The sequence below is a fragment of the Vanellus vanellus genome (genome assembly GCF_965231255.1).
Source record: "Vanellus vanellus genome assembly, chromosome: 5".
Classification (NCBI taxonomy): domain Eukaryota; kingdom Metazoa; phylum Chordata; class Aves; order Charadriiformes; family Charadriidae; genus Vanellus; species Vanellus vanellus.
Genome location: NC_138910.1, coordinates 28,911,412 through 28,937,362, shown reverse-complemented (window position 1 = coordinate 28,937,362; position 25,951 = coordinate 28,911,412). Strand labels below are relative to the sequence as shown.

General features: G+C 37.2%; 1 protein-coding gene across 1 annotated transcript in view; it reads left to right on the top strand.

Annotated features, from left to right (window-relative positions):
* The window catches only part of RAPH1 (Ras association (RalGDS/AF-6) and pleckstrin homology domains 1), a gene marked incomplete at its 3' end in the record, with an annotated part of 100,366 nt that overhangs the window by 54,299 nt on the left and 20,116 nt on the right, over nt 1-25,951 (top strand). Inside the window, exons 5-8 of the mRNA XM_082483822.1 lie at nt 8,439-8,577; nt 19,653-19,730; nt 21,105-21,264; nt 24,901-25,022. Coding sequence (XP_082339948.1) covers nt 8,439-8,577; nt 19,653-19,730; nt 21,105-21,264; nt 24,901-25,022 — 499 coding nt within the window. The remainder of the gene's footprint in view (nt 1-8,438; nt 8,578-19,652; nt 19,731-21,104; nt 21,265-24,900; nt 25,023-25,951) is intronic.

Genomic DNA, 25,951 nt, shown 5'->3' with positions numbered 1-25,951 from the left:
TAAGCACCTGAAAATGCATCTTGTACGTGGAAGTGTCAGGCAGCTCTGTTATCTAATGCTGTTACTTCAGTTTCTAAGTGTCTACTATCCTTTTCTGAGGTTTTGATAAGAATAAACTGTAACCCCTTTTGCATCTGTCAAACTTTAACTGTGTAACTTGGTTACTAAAATTAACGTTCCTGAAACAAATACTTCTGTACCTTTTGAAGGAAAAGGAGCAAGCATTGGATGACACACTGGAAATCTTGGGCACTCTGCTTTTTAGTAGCATAATATTAAATTTTGGCTCCCTTAACAACTTCACACTAGGAAGCTTGTCACTACCATGAACATTTTGTTCTTAGCCACGAATATCTTTTTTCTTTTTTTTTTTTTCTCCCTTCCCTTATTGGAGATTATGGAAATACAGAAATACTTCCTCTTAATTTCTTTTTAAAGGAATTAAATGAATTTAAATGAGTATGAGGGTGCTTGGAGATCTAAAATAGTATGACCAACTGGAAATAAGATAAATCTGTACTAAATGGACATTCTTCTCATATGTACTTAGTAATTGTCACGAGAATGTATTATGTTATTTACTGTTATGGAGGAACAGACACGGGAAGCAGATAAGCTTGTGTAAAGTGACGGTATGTTTTTTTCTGTTTGTAATGTTTAGAGAATTTAACTCTCAGTGGTTGGTTTAGTGAGAAAGTGGTTGTGCAAAGAGAACGTTACCTGGGTTTATTTTCTGATTTGTTTCAACAAAGGTAGAAAAACTGTGTTGTGTGTGCCTGCAGATGTTTTGCTGCAGTGCTTTTATCTGAGATTATTGACTGTTTCCCCTCTTACTGTGGACAAAAACATACTTGTATCCTATCTCCTTCTTCCTTCCCATAGGAGAGAGCCTGAATCTCCTCTTGTCTTCAAGTCATTGATCATTTGTCTGTAAGAAACTTGGATGAGGGACACTGCAACTTCTTAATCTAGTTTTATTTCCTTTGCTTAAGTTAATCGTCATCACTGCTTCTTTATTCCCTCTTCTGAGCACTAATAAAGCCTGCCTTTCTCTCCCTTCTCTTCCCCTCTTCCTCTTTTGCATCCTTCCCTCCCCATTTTCCTACATTTTTGCTGTTTCTATGGGACAGTCCATCAATCAGTCCAAGCATCCCATTAACTTTCCAGAAGAGGAAGCAAGTTAGTAGACATATTTGCATGCCTTCTGTTTATGTCAATGTGTCAATTTGCCTGCAACATAAAAATCACATTAGTGGCTTGAGTTTAACTCATCAGTGTCCCAACAGTGTGGTAAAGTAACTGTGTATATCATTACAGTCAAGCTTTTTAGTCTTAAGTTGATTGTTGCCTGTTTTCTAGTTATTAATTGGGCAAGGCTACTTGAAATACATGACCTTTTTTCTGAAGCATGATTGCTTTGGGCAGTTGTGGAATCATAGAATAGAATCATAGAATCCAATAGAATCATTTAGGTTGGAAAACACCTTTAGATCGAGTGTAATGATAAACCTAACACTGCCAAGTCCACCGCTAAACATGTCCCTAAGCACAACATCTACACCTCTTTTGAATACCTCCAGGTATGGTGACTCAACCCCTTCCCTGGGCAGCCTGTTCCAATGCTTGATAACTCTTTCAGTTAAGAAATTTTTCCTAATATCCAGTCTAAACCTCCCCTTAAGCAACTTGAGGCCGTTCCCTCTTGTCCTATCGCTTGTTACTTAGAGGCTGACAACCACCTCCTTTCAAACTCCTTTCAGGTAGTTGTAGAGAGTGATAAGGTCTCTTCTCAGCCATTTTTTTCTCCAGTCTAAACAATCCCCGTGTCAAAGGAAAGCAGAAAATCTTTTTTTTCTTTTTAATAAGATGTTCATCATATTATATTGTGTGCACTTATACGTTCCATGTGAATACACAATGTCAAAGAGTTTTCTGAGAAAAATTTCAGGTTTTCTTTCCCATCTTTGTCCTCCTTTAGTACCAAATTACAAAAATTGTTTAAACTGTTTTTATTTCTTGAGTTCTCTTTTGAAAATAGTGGATTCTAATTCTTTAAGCTGGAGTCTAAAGAGTTCAATGTACTGATGTAGTTGAAATGCAAGCTATAGTAGTTATCTTTCCAGCAAAGTTTTGCAAGCATATAGGTCTCTATTGGACACTGCTTACTCAGTTGCCCTCATTTTAGTTTGTTTCTTAGGGACTGAAGGAGGCTTTTAAAAAAGATTTTTGTGGTGTTTCTCAACTGTCATATTAAATCCAAAATAGTGGCACAAGAGTGCCACCAGCTGGTTTAATTAGATGTGTGTGTTAAATTAGAGAGTTTTGCAAGAAATGTGGCAAGATGTTTATATACACAAGTCCTCAGTGTCTTGTCATTGTCTTTTGGGTTTTTTTTTTTAATGTACTGAGGTAAGGTATTTTGTTGTACATACCTTGATTGAATGATGTCTTTGAACCTACAGATGAAATTTAACCAGAAAGGAGTTTTTATATTTAACGTGTTTAAGGCATTAGAACAATAAGATAAAATACCTTAGAAGATTGCCAGGTCACCTTTTTCTTACACTTCCCACCCAGTTTTTGTTCATTATTTGTAAATTGACAATGTAAAGAATGTTTGGCACTTTTCATACTGTATTGTACTGTTTTTAAACCACTTACGTATGTATTCTGAGCCCTTACCTTAAAATTAGAGGAATTAGATGCAACTCTGTCTCTTAGTGATGAGATTAAACCTTTCTAAATTTGTCCTATTTCCTTCTGTACTAAGTGATAATGAAGTGTGTAACAAGAAAATGGATTGGTAACCATCAGTTACTGTCTGCAAAAAATAATTCTAATATGCTCAGTAATTCAGTATAATTTTAGAAATCATTTCAGGTTTTGTATTGGTTTTTTTTGTTTGGTAGGTTTTTTTTTTTGAAACTGGCTTTCATCCTAAGACCTCAGAACCTCAAGAATTAAAACAACCCACTGAACTTTTCATAAAGGACCTGAGAAGGAGGGTAGGGGAAGAAATCTTGAGCTTTGGCCATGTGAAGGATAACTGGTCGTTTAGTGTAGTGCAACCAATTATATTCTGAAAATCTGAAAGGTATTTTCATTTTCCTGGTAGTCCATCTGTTCTATCATGTTTAGCAAATACATTTTGTAGATGTAGGGTTGGTGATGGGTATAAAAATGTTTCAGCATTGGACAAGCTTTCTGGCAGAAGCAGCTACTTTGTGTTTAAGAGTATTGTGTTGTGAAATGCAATATTTAACAGCTGGTTCATGAACTTGTGGTATTTAGGCCTGAAGATAATGGATGTTACATTCCTGTCTTCAAAGAAAGGATATAGGAAATCTTTGAAGTCCAAAATGTAATTTGGAACAAGGCTATATTCAATGTTTTTATAAACATCAAGGTTCGTTGTCTCTGCTGAATGAACTATATGTGAAAACTATTGAATTTTCTTTTGTCCTAACATCATCTAGAATTTTTAAATGTTAATTTTACTAAAATCTAGGGGTTTTTTATGTTGTGATTATCCATACCAGCTAAACTTCATTATGGAGACATTAGTAGGCTTATTCATATGCTTTTCTTTGTTAGGTCTGGTATTTTGATCATCGTACCCCATTTTTAAATATTAAAATGTTTCTGTACGTTATACTTCTGTGCACAGCTGTTTTCTCATCCCTTGAGAAAGGTATACATTTTATTTTATAGAAAGTCAATGTCCTGATCAGCATATCTTTTCTAGTCTTCTGAGGCTTTTAAAATTATTATTTCAAACATCCGTAGTTTTTGGTGTGACTTGGAATAATTGCTGCTGGAATTTATGGTAGAAAACAGTCCAAAATAGTAATATTCACGATGTCTGCATGTACTTCTTGTATAAAATGAGTTTAAAAGATAGTTTTCTGTTTTCTTATAGTTTTATTTTCACTCCTTTTTCTCTTATCTAGGTCTCTTGAAGTAAACTGAATTTCAGAAACTTAGTTCAAAGTCTATTCCATATTATGAGGAAGCACTGAAATATAATTGAGTAGCTTTTTATGTATTGTGTAAAAATTGTCCCCAAAAGAAGCAATTTTGGCATGAAAAGGAGTTGCAAGCGTATTTGCTACCTGACGGTAGGCTTCATATTTGCTTTTTTTAGGGAAGGAAGAGTATCTTCTGAAGATTATAAAGAAAAAAAACTTAGTGAGGTTCAGTCTCCAGCATGGCTAGTGTTATGGCCTGTTGAGAGTTAACGTAGTGAAGACTTGTAACACAGTTTATATCAACAGATTCTTTTCTTAAACAGTTTCTGTGGAAGTGCAAGTTACATGATTTGATGATGGGACAAGGGAAAAAATTCTTATTGCCTCTTAAGAATCCTCTTAAAGCCCTATCGCATTTTCCTTTGTGGGTGCTCACCAGGCTGTGGTATTTTGAGTTCTGCCTAAGCGGTGGTGTTCTTAGATTAACTGGGTATCCTAAGTGGAGTCTGGCTCTGTATTCATCATTTAAAATATCGAACTATAAGTGTTGGTTTTAAAATTCTTTTATTGACAGAGTGGTTTTATAGATGTCCTTTAGTGGAAAATTTTAATATCTGCTAATGCCTATTAAGTGAATTTTTTCTACGTATTGTGGAAATAACTTTGGGAAGCTTTTTCATTTGTACTACATTTGCCTTAATCATTTTATACAAAAACTTATGAAAAGATATAGCTGTAATTAATAGCTGTATTTTATTGAGAAAACCATCCTGTGCATAAAAAATACAGCTTTAAAAAACCTCCTAGCAGAAGTAAAGAATTACAGCTAGCTTTGGACTGTGCACGTTATATAAGTCTTTGATGCTGTTATTCAACATGAATAAGCTTCACTGAGTATTTTAGTGAATGCAGCAATTAAATAGTCTTCCAACACTGTTACAACCTAGCTGTTATATAACTTCATGCTTACTATAAAGAACTGCATATTTTTGCCTTCTCTGAAACTTTTGTCAAATTTTGATGCTTCCATGATGTTTCAAACTACCTTCCAAGGATTTTTTAATATTCTGGTTGCGTTACAATTTGAGAGGGGAAAAAAAAAAAAAAAAAAACGAAGAAAATACCCATTATGAGAAATGTATGGCTTTGTACTGTGGAAGTGGTCAGCTTACTGCAATGGGATAGAAAAATGCATGGCATTGGAGGGATGCATGGGATAGAACATACTACTTGGTGTGATTGGAATTGTTTTTATATCCTAAACAAACCTAAAATGGTGCACTTGGGGGCGAGATTTTGTTGTTGCCAGGGCATGAGTTCTCGTTGTTGTGATGGGAGCAGGTGGAAGGAGAAACAGATGCTTTTCATGGTGGAAGACTAGAAATGTCTGTCTAGGAGTAATTAATGCTTTGGGTTTGTTTTCCTAGATTTCATTGATGTTATTTTTAGTCTGGGAAAATACTTGGGGCAGAAAAGCAGGTTAATTTATTTGGAGAGATCAGACATTTATATTGTTAGAGCTTTGATGTATATTTGAACTCTAGAAGTAGAGAGGAGGACTGGGCTATTTAGATCCTCTGTGTGGTCCAATGTGGTTGTAGTATCTTAAGAACAAATAACAAAATATTTATCTTCCCCTGAACCATGGAATAATCCTAGGAGCCTGTAGTAAAGGGCAACATCTGTTCACCTCAAAGCTTGATGTTTGAGCTGAAGCCTTTCCTTTGAAATAGATTAAACACTTTAGAACTGTGGATTGTGGAAAAAGTAACATGTTGTTGTTCTAAAATGAAACTTAATGTTTTTCTTTCTCTAATGGTTTGTGCAGGTCAAATATTTAAAAAATATTATATGCACATAGTTGCTGTTTAGCCAAGCTATAATTTCTAGAACTTGGATTTTCCTGTTGCTTTGCCACTTCTGCACATTCTAACTTTTGGGTATCTCTGTTACTGCAGAATGTTTTATGCAGTGGGGAGGAGCCATGCACAAAAGGTGTCTGACAAAGAACTGTTGCTTTCCTGTTTCTAGACAGATGTCCAGCTCCAGTTGACATAAGTAGTTATGATCACACTGTTACTTCACATTTTACTGGCCAACACCTGTTTCCATGAAACCATTATTCTTGATTTCCGGAATAACTTTCCTGTGGTTATTTTTTTTTCATATTTTGCTGCAGGTCTGGAAAGCAGTATTAGAAAAGTCCCCCATGGTTATTATTTTGTAAGAAAAGTACGGCATTCCCATTTCTGGATAGAATAAAAGTTCCTTAGTGGAGAAAAGTTCTACTGTACTTAAATGCAAGATGGCAACAGCCAAAATGACCAATGATTGGAAGATGAAATGATCTGCCTTGAGTGTCTGTAGGAGAAATATTCTCCAGCAAATAGTATTTCCTTAAAGGAGAGATTCAGTATGCCCTTTTTATCCTGACACTATTTTTGACTGATAGGCTAAGGAGAGAAGGCAGCTAAAACCTAAGGAAGAGGCTACAAATGTACATTGTCATGTTCTTTCAACTGTAGTATTCAATTCACCGAGAAAAAGTGGTCCATGTTAATTGGAGTCCATGATGTCTGACAGGAACTCTTATGAAGAAACCCTTTAAAAGAATATCCTTGAACTTGTCTTTGGATTTTTTTGAGCTTTGGATTGAGCATACCAATTTATTCCAGAAGTTCTGTAGTAATACATTGTAGTGAGACCATTCTAAACTGACTTTGTGGGAAGCTAGAGCTTCTGTGTAGGAAAGGATACAATTCAGAGTAAAAATGCACCTAGCAGAAATCATAAAAAGAGGATTAGTCTGCCCTCAAGTTAAGCAAAGCTGTTACTATTCACCAGCAATGTTAGTACCACCTGAGGCTCGCTCAGACTGAGTAAATGAACTGTTCTTTAAATGACAGCCTTTCTTAAGTATCATTGAAGTTCCTGGAAATCCTGTGTATGTAGAAAAAGCTGAATGTTCATCAGTCCCAAATGATATGATTATGTATGTCAGGAAGTCTAATGTGAGAGTTCTGTATGACTGTAAACAATGCACGAGATCTTTTAATCATACCATGTCCTGCGTCACAAAGCTCTCATCAGTGTGTGCTTGAGGTGTGAAGAATTTGTCACTAGGCAGCACTGCTGTGCTTCTTAAATATGTGATGTAGGCATAGACGGTAATTAATTTGCAGGCAGAAAAATCTTCATTCAATCTGTAGCATAACCTGTGTCTATATTAGTGGCTAAGTACCAGGTGGAGCTTGAGCTGGAGCCTAGGTTTGACTTCACATGCTGTGTAGAGGCTTTTCTGAGCTGTAACCTTTAAAGCCTGCTACAGATTCTTAATTACTTATCCCAGCATGTGGCAGTCACATCAAGTAAACTCCCCCTGCAGGAACTGTATTCACTAAACTATTTGATGTTGCCTTGCATGAAGTTGTAGGCATGGTCTCTTCACTTTTTTTCAGGAGGCTATACCTTATTGTGGCTCTGAAGGAGAGATGGGGATTCTGTGCTGCTAATTATTAAACAAGAGTATAGTAGACTGCTCAGTTGTCAAACCTTATTCTATATAGTGTTGAAGCAATTGACACAAATAAGGCCAAGACAGGTGCAGCCATATGGGACAAAATTTTCTGGTGGTGGTACGCAGGAGATGCACTTAACAAGAGCAGTGTCACAGCATTAGCCTAATTGTCTTAACAGACTTGTGTCTGTGTGGTTCTGCAAAATCATGTGGGCTGATGCTTTTGTTGTTCCTTTGTAGCAGATGCTGGAGAATATAACCACTCTGTTAACTGTCATTGACTGATTTTTGCCTTTTGAGAGGTCCTTCTATACTGGCTGCTGCTAATTTTGCTTCCCATTTTTAAACAGATTAAAATATATTTTCTGCTAATTCTCTTCCAAGAGATATGCGGGCATTTGTTTTTAATTTTTTGGATTATATAATTTGAACTGTACAAGAGAAGAGACTTAAGCCCTTTAAAAAAGATTATAAAAATGTAAGTCAGGTTTGGATTATTATTATTATGGTAACATTTTTTTTCTTTACTATGGAAGCAGCAGCTGGTGTAGAAAGCATGAAACCAGTTCTCTGTCTCCAGGATGACCAGTTCTTAGTTGGTTTATGTTTGTGTAACAGAAGTAGAACGTTCAGTTTTAGAAGACTGGACAGGAATTTGAAAAGCATTGTAAGTGCATGTTTTCTTACTTTTGTAGTTCTAAATGTCTTTAAAAGTAAGTTGTCTCTTGCAGAAAAGAAACCAGTAGCAGGTAAGCAAAACTTTCCTTAATTCTATTGTGTGACATCTTGTAGGGGGGAAGATCAAAGTAGTGTCCTCTGTTTAGCACAACTGCTTTTATACTAGTGTATTAGGCTCCTAGTATTTGGGAAAGTTTGTGTTTCTATGGGAGGGAAATAAAGTGGTGATGTAGGTGTGTTTTTCCTTAAACTCTGCTTTATCTTCTGTAATCAAGACACTATAAAATTACTATACTGACTTCTTTTGACTTATGTTCTTTCTCTTTCTTTCTGCACAAGCACTCCTATTTGGACAGGGAAACCTCCCTCCTTCTGAGAAACATTGCAGGAAAGCCTTCTCATTTGCTGACCAAGGTGATGCTTCTTCTTTCCACCTGTATGTGACTATTTCTATGTAGAAAGAATGCTTTTGGTGTGTGCTATGCTCCTCCCACCCCTGCCCTTTCCAGGAACTTGTGTGTTTACTTACATAATTTTCCTGATTGTCCAAGGTGCTTTTAAAGGCTGAATTTTATTGTTTGTTTCTGCAGATTTGTCTAAGTGTTCAAGTTCTCGACAAATACTTGATAGCCATGTAGCAGGTAAAATGCCTTAGCTGAAAAGGAAATGTACTGAGCTACAAGTTCTTTTGTTCCTATTCCCATTCACTAGTTTAAAAAAATAAAAAAAGATCACAACTGTGGAAAACATGTGGGAGTATTCAGTACTGTTAAAAGGCAGTAGTATCATCCTTAAAGGAATTCACTTGCTGTATTGAAGATAAACTGTAGAAAGTAATGGGATTTTTTTTTTTTTTTTTTTTAACAATTTCAATGCTGTCTTGATACAATGTGGGGAGAATATCCTAGTAAGACAGTGGTCTAATGAACCAGGTATGTACAAATCCCGATTGTAAATTTCTTTACAGGAAAGAGGTCAGTAATGTACAAAGCACAGATTTCCATTCAATTTGTTAAGAATTACATTTTCTATACATATTTCCTTTTGAAACTGAAGGGGAGGGATGGAGCAAGCTATAAACCTCCTTGATGAAAAAACAAGCTGGGATGAACTACATAGAGCTTCACATTGTTGAGAAAACTTTAAATGTTCAGTAACTGAGGTGTCAGATATGTCTGATGCTAGTATCTATTGCAAACCGTTCCTTGGGTTGTTTTTCTAAAATAGACACTCTAGAGGAGAAACCTCAGGCAAGCCTGAAGTGACAAAATGTACCTTGGCAACTTCAAAACAATAAGGATAACTTTTTCTAGGCTTGAGTAGTCTGTATTTTCCAATAAAAGTTCAGAACTAGTTTACTGCTTTTTCTTAAATACCTTAACATTCTTCTGAAAATGCTCAGCATGCATCTTGACAACAAATTTTCAGGCTGTCTTCTAAAGGAGTGTAAGCAGCCAAAACCAAGTAATTTTCTGCTCTTGTGATTGCTTTGCTTAAAATTGAAGCCCATATCTCTTTCCTTTCCCCCCGTCAGCTCCTTGCCCCCCTCCCTCCCAACAGAGCAAACAGCGACCAAACCAGCAAACCTTGCTTGATTGCAAATAGATTAACAGCAGCTGTGGCACAAACAGAAACCATAATTTTCTCTTTCATCTCTGTGTGTTTTCATATTCTCCCTTCTGGTTATTTATATATGAGATGAGTGTTAGTTAGCATATGGAACTTCAGTAAAAAAAGGTGTAAAATACTAAGTCCATTGCATCATATGACCACGGACTACCTCATATCAGTGATTTTAATAGACTCCTGAAGTTAAATGTTTGGATTTATAAATCTTTTTCTTAGCTAATTAGACTTTGTAGACCTTCGAGTCAGGTACTTTTGGTGAGCTTGCTGATGTTCTGAGGATAATGGATGCTAGCTCAGCTTAGGTCTGTCTCAGTACAGCTGTGCTCTCTACTTCTAAATACAGAGCATACAGTCCTTGTGTGGATACCTCCTGGTTCTCTTCTGACCTCCTGCAGAGAGAACTATCTTTAGGAAAAAGATTAAATGGGAGTCTGCTTTGCTGCTTAAATCTCTTCAGCTTGCTGTAACGTTAGATGAGCCCCAGTATGAGAAGCAGTCCCAAGAAATGAGGCTTTTCCTTGCAATTGTAACAAAGTCAAGGTGTTAGATCAGTTAACTGCAGGATCACATTGCAGCTCTATTCTGGTGTGTCAAATATTTCTTACTGTCTTATTGTTTCTTATATTCTTCCCCTTCTTTGATCTGTCTACCTCCTATATAGACACTAGAAAGACTTTGGGGGAACGATAATGCCATTTTTGTCCTCTGGTGATATAACTAATTGTAAAAATTCCAGTCATGTACTAGATTCGTTTTGTATTACAACCATGCACAAACACAATTCCTGTTGCAGCATAGGGCACATCTCAGCATAGAAAATGATCTATTCATTGTGGTAGTCTTCATATTGTTCACACAGCATTCAAACCCTTTTTTTTTTTTTTTTGAAAACAGAAAAAAGTGAAAGCATATCAGTGAAGTTGTTGGAATATTTAAAATAAACCAATGTATCTTTAATGTCTGCAGGCTTGTTTCCCTATAGGATTGGAGTTAAGCCATCAAATGAACGCTGAAAACAAAGCTTATGGCTGTGAAACATAGAGCACATGCAAAGAATTTTGAGAGAGTATTCAGGCCTCAAATATATCCTAGTTTAGGACATGAAAGTAGGAAATAGAAATGTAACATGCTGGATTTTGAAGTTACCATTTCTTCTACCATTCTGATGAGTGTGAAGCTGAAACTCCGTTCAGGAAGCCAGACAATGGTGATTTAATGATGTAATGCTTCAGATATGTATGTCAGCATCTGGAGAAAGTAATCATGTTATGCTTTCTCTTCCCAAATATCTGGTACTTCATTCTTCTTTTCTTGTTGACCTGAAAGGCAAATATTCTTCTTAGGAATGTTGATTGCCCTGGTTGGTAGATTTTGGGTTACTACACACTGTTATCCCTTCAGACCTTTGAATAAATCAATTGTGAAGTTGGCTTCATGCATTTTAAGTCAGTTTGATTCAGATGTGCTCATTCTTGAATGAAGCATCTTTTTGATATTTTTCTTTTATGCAGTTTAAAAATACAGCAATCAATTTCTAATCTGCAAAGGATGTAAGCACAAACTGAAAGCTCCAGCCTCCTACAGCTAGTTTTTGAGGAAGTTGTGATGGCCACACCTGGAAACCACAAAAAGGAGGGTGGTTAGTAGCAGGGATTTGTGCAATGCTGAAAATTAGGATGCAAGATTTTTATTCAACAAGCTGCTTTGTACTAATCTACTGTGATTATTGTGATGTTCCTGCATAGTTTTAATGTCACCTTTGTCTTGGAGTGAATTATAATAAGCTATTGTGGATACATTGTTAGACAAACAGCCTATGTTGTCAAATCTGTGTTTCTGCCCTATTCTGCATATCAGTCGAGCTTTTTGTCCAGCTAAAACTCCTTACCAATCAGTCCTAGTGTCTCATCTATTATGTTGTAGACTTCCTTACTGTGGTTTCTAATGCTTATTCTTCCTCCTGGTGGTCTCCTCCCCCCCCCCCCCCCCCCTTCCTTTTCTTGCTTTTTTCTGGTCCCAGATCTAGTACCTTTTCTCCTATAATTATTTGCCTTAAGTAGCCTCAGTGAGAAGCCTTGTCTAGAGCTGTTACAAGACAGGTCCTATTCAGAGGCAAGCAGGAAGATAATCTAGTGCAGATGGATGCTTCAACGGATAACAAGCCAGTGAAATTCCTTACAAATGCATTTTATTTCCTTCATTGCTAGCTCCGTTAAATCTAGCTTGAGTGTTCTTTCAGGGGGACAGCAGAATGTAAGGCCCTGCTGAATAAGATTCTATTCTGCCATACCTTGAAGCATACTTTCAAGATGGCATGATGTCTAGGTGAAGGCCACTAACCAGTGGTGCACTCCAGAGGTCAGTACTGTATCCAGTACTTTTCAGCATCTTCATTAATGATCTGGATGCTGGGACAAACACTAACCCTAATTTCTGGCTCAGGCTTGGACTAAGTCTCCCACCTCTGGCCCACACCAAAAACTGCTCCTCAGCACTGATCTCTTTGCTCCAGCTTGCCTTTGGCTGCCCAGCGCTGCTTCAGTGGGCACCCTCTAGGTGCTCTCTTTTGTTCAGCCCTAGCCCTCTAGACAAGCTAACCATCATAGTCAAGCTGTTGATGTATGGGCTGGATAAGCAGATGGTGCAATAGACTAAAAACTGGATGAATGGCCAGGCCCAGAGGGTGGTGATCAGTGGCACTAAGTCTAGTTGGAGGGCAGTAACTAGTGGTGAACCCCAGAGATGTTACAAGAGGACTGGACCCAGTATTATCTTCATTACTGATCTGGATGATGGGGCAGAGTATGCCCTCAGCAAGTTTGCTGATGACGCCAAACTGGGAGGGCTGGCTGTGGTGCCACAGGATCATGGTCCCATCTGGAGGGACCTCAAAAGGCTAGAGAAATGAGCTGACAGGAACCTTGCAAAATTCAACAGAGGAAATGTGAAATTCTGCACCTGGGGAGGAACAAGCCTGTGCACCAATCCATGCTGGGGATCACCCAGCTGGAAAGCAGCTCGGCAGAAAAGGACCTGGGGGTCCTGGTGGACACCAAGTTGACCAAGAGCCAACAATGTACCCTTGTGGCAAAACCAGCTAATGGTATCCTGGGCTGTATTGGGAGGAGTGTTGCCAGCAGGTGAATGGAGGTGATCCTTACCCTTTGCTCAGCGCTGGTGAGGCCACAGCTGGAGTAGTGTGTCCAGTTCTGGGCTTCCCAGTGCAAAAGAGATATGAAGCTACTGAAAAGAGTCCAGCAAAGAGCCACGAAGATGATGAAGGGACTGGAGCATCTCTTCTGTGAGGAGAGGCTTAGACAGCTGGGAGTGTTCAGCCTGGTAAAGAGAAGGCTCAGGGGGATCTCATCAATGTGTACAAGTATCTGAAGGCAGGGTGTAAAGATGACAGGGTGGAGCCAGGCTCTTTTCAGTGGTGCCCAGTGACAGGCCCAGAGGCGAGAGGCACAAATTGAAACACAGGACACTCTCTGAACATCAGCAAACACTTTTTTTTTTTTACAGTGAGGATGATGGAGCGCTGCCACAGGTTACCCAGAAAGTTTGTGGAGTCTCCGTCCTTGAAGATATTCTAAAGCTGTCTGGACATGGTCCTGGGCACCTGGCTCTAGATGGCTCTGCTTGAGCAGGGGAGTTGGAGATGACGACCTCAGCCATTCTGTGAAAACTGTGGAAAACATGTTTCCCAGAGATAGGGACATACATATATTTTTGATATGGACAAACAAACTTAAGTTCTGCTATTCCTCATCCTTTGAGGTAGCTGAGGTACTGGTTTTGTATCCTCTCTTCCTCAGCTTCAGTTTGAGGTAGACACTAGTGTCATAGTTTTCTTCCCAACCAGTTGGTTTAATGATATTACAGGCAAATAAAATGCTGATCTTGTTAAAGTTGTGCAGTGGTTGTCTTTAATACAAAGTAGCACTGCCAGGTTTGTCTGTGTAAATTTCTTGGCATCACACTTCTACCATTAACACTTTGCCAAATACTATATGTTGTTGTAGTATGGTCCAAGATCACTGGGGAGAGTGTGAAAAGCTGTCATGGTTTATCACAGAATCACAGAATTTTCAGAGTTGGAAGGGACCTCTAGAGATCATCTAGTCCAACTCCCCTGCTAAAGCAGGATTGCCCAGAGTACATTACTCAGGACTGCATCCAGGCGGGTCTTGAAAATCTCCAGAGAAGGGGACTCCTTCTGCCTGCAACTAGGACCACACAGGTGCTTGCTCACTAACCCCCTGCCCTCCTGTAGTGTAGGGAGAGAGGGAGAAAAGGAGGGGGGAGAAGAACTAATGGGTTGAGATAAAGACAGTTTAATAGAATAGTAACAGAAGAGAAAAATAATAATGGTAATAGAATAAACAAAGTGATACAACACAAATTGCTTTCACCACCAGATTGATTGGTCGCCCAGCTTGTTGCAAGCAGTGATCGGGGATTCCTGCTCCCCCACTGGCTGACCCCCATTTATGACCTCTGTGGTATGGAATATTCCTTTGGCCTGTCTGTGCTCCCTCTCAGCTTCTCTGGAAAGCTGAAAAAGTCCTTGACTAATGTAAACATAACTTAGGAACAAATAAAACAATATGTGTTAGCAACACTCTTTTGGATTTAATATGAAAACACAGCAGTTACTAGTAAGAAAATTAACTCTATGCCAGCTGAAACCAGGACAGTTATCAACATTATTCTCATACTAAATCCAAAACACAGCAGCTAATAGAAAGACAACTAACTCTCTCACAGCTGAAACCAGGACAAAAGCTTAAGTACTGGGTAATTTTGATTGACCACAAGGGGCATTCTGGGGAGATCCATAGATGCCATTATGCATTTAAGTTCATAAGCAACTGCTGTCTATCTCTTGGCCTTCCTTCTTTGCCCTAATAGGCTGTAGGGGAAAAGATTCCTTTGGTAGGAACTGGTGACAAGGGCCAGTGTGGGTTTGAAATACATTTAAAATGTCACTGCTCCTTTCCAGTTTCCATTCAGAAGCCATCTTCTGTGTTAGAGTTAGGCTTCCAATAGCAAAAAGTTTGCAAATGGTGCACAGAAGTAGAAAAAAGGAAAAATATGGCACTGCCCCAGTGTAATGTCATTGTAATATTTAAAAACTTTTCAAGTAAATAATTCTCAGACACAACGCCCAAAACAATACTACTGCTTTACATGCATTTCCATGTTTGCTAACATAAAACAAAATGGTGATAATAAGTTGGGAATGTGCCAGAGGTATAGAAAACTCTGTAAAGTTGGGAAGGAAGAAGGATGAAATGTGGGATATGTCTACATTGGGGAGGATGGACCCTTCACCAGGAAAATGACTGCTGTACACTCATGTTTAGTGAGCTTTGATAGAGAGCGATGTCTTGTTTGCCTTTCTGCTTTACTCAGATACAGGTTATTCTGGGTTATTTTGAGGAGAAATGCAATAAAACATATGTTTTGAGAATGGTTGTGAACTCCTACTGTAAACATGTGTTCATGATTAATAAATGGGGTGTGCCTCCATTGTCACCCATTGTTTTTTAGGGTAGGGATGTTCTGCCTGTCCTAATGATTTTATCAAGAAATAAAGAAAAACTGCTGTTAATATTCACTCATTTGGCTTTCCCTTTCCAGTGCTGATCACATACGCACTCTGTTTCAGTAAGAATACTGCAGGAAGGAGAGTCCATGCCAAACAGGTGATTGCTTTCTACTTGAGGCTAGGCTGTAGCTGAGAAAATAAACATTGGATACCTGCTGCTAGTCTTTCAGAAGTCAATGCTACTTGTGTATTTAGTCATCTTCTTACCTGCATTCAAAGAAAGACTTCAGAGAAGAATTTCAAATATTAAACATAAAGGAAATTTCTTCTTCTATGGATCTTGTGATCTATGTATCTGCCTTGCTAACTTAAATGAAATGTGAACTTTGTTACTTACCTCTTACCATTTAATTACTAGCTTTCCTAAATACTGTAACCTTTTTTAAGTGATTTTTTTCCTCCCCTTTTTTTCATTCTACCTGTGATCTCTGTAAAAGCGATCAGTTAATGACGCTTTAAAAATGTACAATGAAACAAAAAATAAAGCCCAACCTAGAAATGCGAGGCATAAAGTCATTTGAGCAAAGTCAGCTCTGTCATAGCACACATCTTGCATACTTAATGTTAAAACACAGCTGGAATATCTTTACCTGTATATTTAACTGGACACTAGGGCAGGAGACTGTGATCATTGTTATATTAAGGAAATCTTAACTTTATATTTTTGAGGGTTATTCTTTCCAATATTCCAGTTTAGGCTAAAATTATTGAAAACTGAATTCTGGTATAAAAATACAAAGAAAAAGTCATTAATTTAAGACCAATGTATTGCAGAGCTGTACTCTTTCAATTTCAGTTCACAGTATGTTTGGATATTTTGGATGACCAAGTTCTTAACATAAGGGTATGTTGCCAAGCATTCTTTAGTCAGGTATGATGTTTTGCATAACCTCAGCTCAAAGCTTTAAAATGCAAGTATAACAATACTCCTGAGGTTGTCCCGTTAAAGTGAGGAATTTATGTTGCAATTTTACAGTAGTATGTACTGCTACTAAAAGAGAATATCCTTTTCCTGTCAGAAGTGGAAATAACACTCCTTTATGTTTTGTGTTTTTACGCAGTGGGTATGTGTCTGTATCTCCTTATGCTTTTCCATAGCATGTATGTGACCATAAAGGCAGTCTTATCAAAGAGTAGATTCTGCTGAATCTTTCTGCTGTGTTAATTTTCAACCAGATCAGCTCCCTGACGGAATTGTCGATGTGGCCACAGCAGCACTACGACTGCTCCAACTGAGAAGTAATGCTGTGTGAGGGAGGCAGGTGTATCAGCCGTAGCAGGGATTTACGTTGTTATATGGCACTTCTGAAACCATGAGTTCGGCAGCATTCCTGCCATTTATGTGCATGTTTATGACTATTTACTAGCAATGGGGAAATAAATACCTACGTTAAATGTATGTCCTGGCCTTGCTAGTTTGTGGCGTTGAATAGTTTATGGTTACAGTCAGGTGTTTTTGCCACCTGTGACCTTTCTCTGTGTGCAATGAAAAATATTGTTAGCTTAGTACAAGCTGATACATTTCACATGCTTCCTCCCATAGAAGGAGGAAGGAGGAAAGGTGGGGAGAGAGCCTGTGTTTGTGTCTGAGTGCAGTTTTGGGGTGGTTTTGATGGGGAGGGGATGTATATGGCTGTTTTCTTGGGCCATTAGGAGAGGAATAGAATAAACTGTTATTAGTTTTGAGGAATTCTGTAGTTACTCAATTTTATTAAGTATTCAAAATATACAATAACTCCTCCTGCTCCAGTGAAATGTTGTTTGTCACATCAGCAATGATGCAACAGTGGCCTGAGCACTTAACTATAAAGCAAAACTTGAATAACTTAAAATCCTTGACTACTATGAGTTTTCAGAAATTTCTAATTCTTGTTTCCTTCTTCTCTGTGTGTTTCCAGTAAGTAGATTCAGACCTCTTTTTATAATTCGTTGCTGGTTGAAAGCAGTTCTTATTTTTATAATTGTAATACTGTTTTTTTGATTAAATTTAAACCAGTTTTGTTAAATGCTAATAAAGCATAAGAAATCCTGATCTCTGGACCCACGTTAAAATTAAATGGGAAATGAAAACTAATTGGTAGGTGTTAAAATAGTAAATCCTCAAATCTTTTTTTGGTTTACATATTTATTGATTTTTTTTTTTTTTTAAGCATTTTAGGGTACAATGGATTATAGACTTTGAGTTCAGCAAAGACATTCTAGCTGTGTTGGTGCAGCTATGAGAGGCCCCCAGCTGATTCCTTGTCGCTTGCTCTCTTGTTGCTGTATGTGCCTGTGCACTGTGGTTGTAAAGTGCTCCTGCTGGGTTTTGCTATAGATAGTTGCACTGCACAGGTGTATGGTGAAATGGGGTGGAAAATTGTGCTGCTTGACTTTAGTGAAATGCAAAACCAAATGTTTGTCAACCTTTGTACAGCAATAAAGGTTTATGGTTGGGTTAATGAGCAGCTTTTGCAAACCATAAATTACAGTTTCTCCAAATGTGTGATAAAATAAAAAAATCTTTTGCTCTTACTGATTTTGTAATGCACAGGTGCATAGAACCACTTTTAGAAACCTGCAGGTATTTAAAACCTTGTTTTTTAGCAATAATTTATTTCTACAGATGGAAATGGTTACTCTTAAGGAAGAGTAAGAATATTTTAGAATTCTAGGTGTGTTTTACATTTAAATGATTCTAGGTGTCATGGAACCGTTATTTGTTTTTAATAGAATGCTAATTTGATTTACCCTTTCCTAAGCTATTTGACCCCATCTTTATGGTGAACAAAAAGCCATAGTTCCCTGTAGACTAATGAAAACCTGTGTTCCTAGGCAATTGAGTTCCCAGACAATGTTTCAAGCTCACATTGTATCTGCTTGTGTCAACTTACTGGTTCGTTTTATTGAAAAGGATTATGTTTCTCACACGGCAGCCTATTTTCCTGTCTAGCTGATGTTTTCTCCAGTGCATAGTGTGGTCACAGGTGGGAGGGAGCAAAAGCTGTTAAGTAAGAGTACAGTAAATAGCAACTTTAGCAGTTGATAGGAATATTAGTAATTCACTGAGAAGGGGAAAACTTAATCTCTATGGATTCAAGGATAGCTGAATCTTGGCATTTACAAGAAAAGCAACCATCTAAACACATGGTAAAGAAACCATGAATTACATTCATACAAAAAAGCAATGCAGAACTAAATGTCTACGGCATGCTGAGTGTTGTTGTGATGGGCTGTGCTACTTCTGATCTGAGAAAAATCTCTTTTTTTTTTTCTAAGGAGATTTAATATTTTGGAGGGGTTTTTTGTTTAATACGTTTGTTTATTGTTCTACAGATTTTAAAGTGATTATGATGCTTTTAGGTATTAGCCACAATTAATATCCACAATTTAAAATTTCTAAAATCTGAAACCTGCATATGGCATCTTTAGCTGTGTATTTCAAATCCACTTTCAACAGAAATATCAATTATCTCTAGAATTTAAAAAACAATATCGCTACTCTTACAATATACAGATTTCTTTAGCATCAGCAGATAGAATAGATTTAAATTATCTGAATTTTTAATGCATTTACAGTTGTAACAACAGTATATTACTTAGAAGAGCATCAAAGAAAAGAATGGTTGTTTGCTTTATGTGTCTCAAAATACTTAAAGTAAGGAGAAATACAGCCTGGATTTGGTAAAGATAAAGGGAGCATTCAAGCCACTTATTGCAAACAGATTTAATAGTTAAAACCATTCCAAACAAATGCACATAGTGTGGAAACCTATTTATAGGGTTTGTTTTCCATACTTTCTGTGTGCTGTTAAATTCTGCTATTTCTCAGTGTGCTATTTAGGTTTTATGTTGATCAGCTAAAAATCTATTGGGTCGACCCAATTGTACGCTCTTGTTAAATATGCATTGTCCAAATCTACGACTGTAAATACATGATATACTAAAAATATTTGGTAGTAATGCACAAGGCTACTTACAATATGGAATAACAGAGAAATGCCAAATGTGTCTATACAAAGTGTATACCTCCAGTATGTTCTTTTGGAGATAATGGCAGTTGTATTTCTAAATGTTAGATATATGTAGTAGCAGTTTTTGTCTTAAAAAATAATAGTCTTCATCATCACTAAGAAATAGTTGAGGATTTATAGGTGGGTAAATCAGCATTTCAGTTAATGTTTTAAAGCATGGTAGCATCAAAATTGAATCCACTAAAACCAGACTGAAGACTGCATTAACTGAAATTCTGTGTGTTGTGTCCCCCTAGGAGGAACAGGCTGCTAAACTCAAAGCAGAGAAGATTAGGGTTGCATTAGAGAAGATTAAAGAGGCACAAGTGAAAAAGGTAAATTATTTGTTCGGGTTTATAAGATCTTTATTTTATACTTATTCACCTGGAAAATGCAGGCAAAATTATTCTCATTTGTGTTTATTACCCTTAAGTTGCCCTAAATAAAATAGGAACACTAGTATTTTGATCTTGAGTGGTAATGTACTTTCTTATCTAGTCTGTGTCTAATCAAGAAGATTTTGCCAACTTCCACCCAGAGCTGAAATGAAGGTCCAGCCTCCTGAGATTGTCTTTGTGTGTTAAGCAGTCATGCATTTAAAATTGAGGTCTGTTTTCTTTACAGACTTCTTCCCAGTATGCGCAGCAAGATTTTCCAGTGATAAATGGAATGCAGGCATTCCAGACTGCAGACAGGGGTTACCAAGTGGAGAAAGTCTACTGACACCACTTGACATGCTATCAAAGAATAGAAAGTGTTCCCTTGAAATTTAGCATTCTTATTTTACTTTTGGAGTTTTTCAGTAGCTTAAAATGCCTTTTACATTAGGTGTTTATATCATAGAATGACTTAGGTTGGAAGGGACCTTAAAGATCATCTAGTTCCAACCCCCCTGCCACGGGCAGGGATACCTCCCACTAGACCAGGTTACTCAAAGCCCCATCCAACATGACCTTGAACACTTCCAGGGATGGGGCTTCCACAACTTGTCAAAAGCTGAAAAACTGTCCTGGCTGGAAGATGGGAATTAGCAAGCCAACCAGTGTATTACAACTAGTACATTTTAACTTTTCCAGCTGAACGAGGTGTAATGACTAGCAAGAAGAATCTATTGTCTTAAGCTTTTTTTATTGATTAAATAAAGGGCTGCATTTTTCTTTCTGGATGGTGACCTCTTTAAAGTGCCTATGAAAAGTCGTTATGTTTTAAAAGCAAATTTGTTTTGCACTAATGCATCATACTTCCCAGAAAAAGAAAATTTAATATAGGTATATTGTTTACATAATCAGCATTCTTAGAAAATATGGAGGAAGCAGGCACAAAGCTTGAATTGCAAATCTGAAAGATTCTGATTCTATGTGACGTTGTGCAGAACTCTGTTCCACCTAGTTATGTGAGAAAAATTGTCGCAACAACACTTTATTAGTCCAAACAGGACACAACGAAAGCACATTGTCATTGTATTGGGAAGACCTTTATATTTACTCTCTTACGCTGAAGGAGAACAGTATCTGGGTTAGTGTCCATGATACAAATATCTGACTGTAATTTATGGCTTTTTACATTTTGAGGGAGTGTTCTGATTGAACTTAATATTTTATGCTATTTTAACAAAATCTTAGAAAAAGAAACAAGATCATAAAAAACATGTTTTTATCTGAAATGTGGGTAACTAATCCTTCTTGTTTTCCTAATTTTCTGCTTAATAGTTGGTGATCAGAGTCCACATGTCTGATGACAGCTCAAAAACAATGATGGTGGATGAGAGGCAGACAGTGAGACAAGTATTAGACAATCTGATGGACAAATCACATTGTGGTTACAGTTTAGACTGGTCATTGGTGGAAACCATCTCTGAATTGCAAATGGGTACGTAATATTTATAAACATTTATAATTCTCATCTATTGATGTATTACTTGTCTATATCTGTGTTGTCAGAATGATTTGAATTCCTGTCCTCATAATGTTCATCCCATTCATTCATGTAGTAAATGTTCATTCATGTAATAAAGCTCATGAATGGTGTTGTTTTAGAATGATCTGGGAACGTTTTCTTCTTTCGTGTTAAAAGCATGTCTAAATTCTAAGGTGTGATATACTAATTTTACTGATGTCTAGTCACTGAGCCTCGTGGTTTTGATGTGTTCCTCACAGAAGAAAGAGGTAGGGGATAAAAACTTACCACGCATCTTCCTCTTTGTAAATAGTGTTTTGTACTAATCCTAATAGCTCTTATTACAAAAAGCTGTCTACATTTTTTTTCTGTTAAATGTTTTAATGTGATTGGCAATAATGGCCCTAAGGGCAATTAAAGCTCCTTTGTGCTGCATTGCACATACCACAATGTAAGTTGTTCATTTAGCCAAAGGATATAATATCTCAATGGAAAAGAAGGGGAAAAGTGATAGAAAACCAATATTATTAATCCCCATTATCAGAGAAGAATTACATCAAAGAGTTGTTAAGCTTCTTACCTGTTGACTAAAGAGAAGCCCAGAACTGAACCCAAATATCTTGACTTCAAATTAAAATGCAAATCAGTATTTCCTCTTTCTTTTGGTAAAACCTTTTCTATTTCAGGCAGTGTAGCATGTTAACTTTACTAACCTTTAGACAAAGAAGGCCATTGTGATAAAGTATCCTTTGAATTTTCTACCTTCCATAGGAAAAATAATAACTTTCTAGGCTCAAAACCTTAAAATTTTAATAAATGAAATCTTAAGTTGCCCAATTTTGAAACCAGAAACAATTTGCACAAATTCTATGTAAATCCAAATTAGGTATATAAAAATCAAATGTATTATTCTGTAATGTTTTACCAATGACAATAGTATGAGTAAATAACCTTATTAGTTCTGCAATAGTTTTCTATCACTGAAAAATATTTGAATGTGTAAGTAGCAGGATCCTGAACTCAAGGTTCAACCAGGGGTCTTCCCCATCCTAGATTTGCTTTCATAAGACATTTCCATTCTCTCTGAAGCCTGGAAAGAATAAAGGAAAAAATATTGGAAAAAATATTTTCAACTTCTGTTAGAAACAAAGAGCTAGGCTACAGAGAGAAAGATAAACTGATATTTATTCAAATTAACAGTGTGGCTGAATTAAGATTATTTTGAAATTAAACCAAGGTTAACAAATCTCTCTTGTTGTTGGCTGTTTTGCAAGTATATGCATACCCTACTGTATGGGCTCAGTGACATACTGGGAATGACAACATCTGTTATAATCACAGAATTTTAAGTTCAGGCTACAACATGATAAACTTGAGAGATGCAACAGGTTAGAATTCAGTTTCCTCTTTAATTTTGGCTTTCATTTTGGTAGAGTAACTGTTAAGCAGTTTTTCACAGATTTCACATATGTGTTTTTTTTAAAAGACAATCCAAAATGCAGCCAGTTCAATTCATATCTTTTATACTGGAACTTGAAAAACAGATGAAAAAATTATTACAACAAAGCCCTCACCCTATGTACTATTGTGTATTGTATCGTGTTATTTTGCTAGTGGCTCATCTTTTAAGACTTTTTTTTTCTGGCAATGCCTTGGCAAGACGAAGGAAGGCCTGTGTACCTTCACGGTGTATTTGAGCATGTTATGTTGTCTTGTTAGTTGATTGCTCATTAATTGCATGGTTCAATAAAACACAGTGAAGGCTTTAAGCTAACAAACTGCAGAGAAAGACGTGAGGCCTGTGAAGTTCCTGGTTTTCTTTGCATTTTATGTGGTCTGCTTCAAATGTGTGTGGTTAACTAATTTTTGAGGAGTCTGATTTAGGTACGTGTACTTGAAGTAGACGACCACCTGTTACTATCTAATGGTTTAACCGGGTGCTTTATATGTACTTTCAGAAGAATTTGGTGATTTCCAGCATGCAGAATGAAATGCTTTGCCCAGTTTTACCCTTCAAGTTTTTAACAGAAGCAACTGTGGAAGGTTTCTTTTGGTTGGGACACAGGTTGTTTTCCTTTAGAGCAGAGTGTCTATGAAGTATCTGACTTACAATGTTTTAATTTTAGAGAGTATGTTTCATTATAGGAACATTGCATTGTATGCAGTTTCACATACTATAGGTACGTTATACTCAGTGAGTAAGCGGTTTCATGTTTGAGTTCAGTTATTGTTCTTCTTGTAATAATAGTTGATATGTTTTGAAAGCTATCTAGTTTCCCTAATGAGGCTGCAGTGAGATTTAAGCTTTTGTATCACAGTCCTCTGAAGTCTTTTTGTCCTGTTCTTCTGTTAGATAACACCTTCTTAACTTTCTTGGAAGACAGTATTGTTGTGTTGCTGATAGAGCTTGATGGAAGTCGTGAGTTCTAACTTGAAAGCTTCTTAGGTCTCATTGAGACCTCAGTAATGTTGTGTTGTCATCTCAAACCTTAATTCATTCCCTACAGATGACATTTTGTTGCATTCACTCTGCTTAATTACCAAAGATGTTGAGATCTCGTCATCTGTCATCTCAGTCTTCATTAGTGATAGCTCCTAGGTCTGGATGTGATCAGTGTCATGTACCCTCTGTAAAAACGTGGTGTAATCAATTTTGGGGGGAAAAAACATGTTCAGCTTTCAGATGCAATTAAAAGGTTAAGCAAGTCCCAAAGGATGCTGAAAGAAATAATTTCCTGAAATGCCACTGTGTGGCCTTTGTGAAGAGGGAGCAAATTGCAGAAAGCAAGATTCTACTTCACTGTCTTTGAAAAGAGGAGAAAGTTGGTCTAGTGGTTTCCCAAAGATATATTCTTCCTTTTTTATTTTAGAATAAGGGGTTTCAGATATTTCTCTGCCATTTTGGTAAATTTTCCTCTTTTTTCTTCAGCTCTTCTCTTTTGCCTATTTTCAGTATCTTGTGCTGGTGATAACTATTTCAACAGAATGCCAAAGCTCAGAGTTATCAGAAGCCATTTGTTGATCACTTATTCAGCAAGACAGATTGTAAGAAATAGACCGTGTCAGTTTTCAGACTTTTTCTACTGTACCCTCACTAACCATGGGGATTCTGCATTTTGGAGGCATTTTATTTTCACTCTGATCATTTTTTTTTTTTTGATACTTTATGAGTGAAGTAGTGATTGGGGATGTAGAAACAAATTTTGTGCTGAAAAGCTGCCTAAGAAATTCCTCCAGTGATTGTGTGGATCAGAGTATATATAAATGTGATAACCTTCTTATTTGTCCTCATAACATTTGAAATGTTGTCATTTGAGTCTGCTGTGTTCATGTGGGATGTCAGGTAAAAAAAAAAGAAAAACACTTCATATACTGATAGAACTATAAGCCTGAAGAGACAGAAGTGAGAGTGTTGAGTGTATGTGTAAAATTAAACCAGGCACCTCAGCTGACCTCAGTTTCTTAGTGTAAACTTACTCCCCATTTTAGTAGACCTGGAACTCTGTTTTCTCTCCATATATGCCTTGTCTCCCAGACATGACTACAGAGTAGTTTCCATCACAAAATGTGGCAGATTCAAATGTATTTGCTTTCTTGTTATTGCTGCAGAAAGGATCTTTGAAGATCATGAAAATTTAGTTGAAAATCTTCTCAACTGGACAAGAGATAGTCAAAACAAACTAATGTTCGTGGAACGTATAGAGAAATACGCACTTTTCAAGAATCCCCAGGTAAGCCTGAGATTCATGTTGAATGTATGTATGCGTGCATGCTTGCCTGATTGCAGTTTCTTCCTTTTTTTGGTAGCATTCATTTCCATACTTTTATTTTTATACTTGAGCGTGTATTAAAATGCCAGGCAACTTTACAGTTCGGCACCATGTACATCCATATTGTGGTTGGCACAAAATCAAGTCCCTAGCAGAAAACCATGAGCTGAAGCAATCTGTTTGCTAACGTGTTGTGGGTGATTTTCAGGAAGATGAAGGCAAATGGTTTCACGGCATTTACACCAATACTTAGGGCTCTTCAAATATGTAAATATGCAAGAAAGGCATTGACAGATACTGTTAATAGTAATGCCTCTCCACTGTGCATTCTTACGTTGCTGGCAAGAAGGGGAAGCAAAGAGAAAAGCTACTCCGTGGTCAAAAGGCAAGTGAAGAGAAGAGAGCATGTGTCCCTCCCTGTGGAAGCTGGGACCTGCCTCTCTTCACCTGTTTCCTGTTCCCTGGTTAGGAAACCAAAGGCCTCTTTTCTCTCTCAAAGGCCTCTCTTCTCTCAGATGGTAGCTACAGATTTGATATCCAGCAGCAGTTCAGTACCTGAGTGGAGGAAAAGAAACGCAAAAGCAGAAGGTGGCTCTTCGAAGAGTTTGAATTGAAAAGAACTGAATAGAGTATCACTTGATCTCTCTCTTAACTCTTACCTAGTGTATTCTCTTGTGGGGTCATAGATTATTTTTATGTCTGTATGGCATCTATGTGGTAATATCTTGGATTTAAGCTGTCAGTTTTGCATGCTCATCCCTTGGGACACCATCAGTGTACATGATTTTTTTTTTTTTTTTTTTTTTTTAACAAGAATTGAAAACCAGCTCTTACTCAAGTGCTTTGCGATGAAGCAGCAAAACTCTAAATTCTTTTTAAAAGCATGTAGT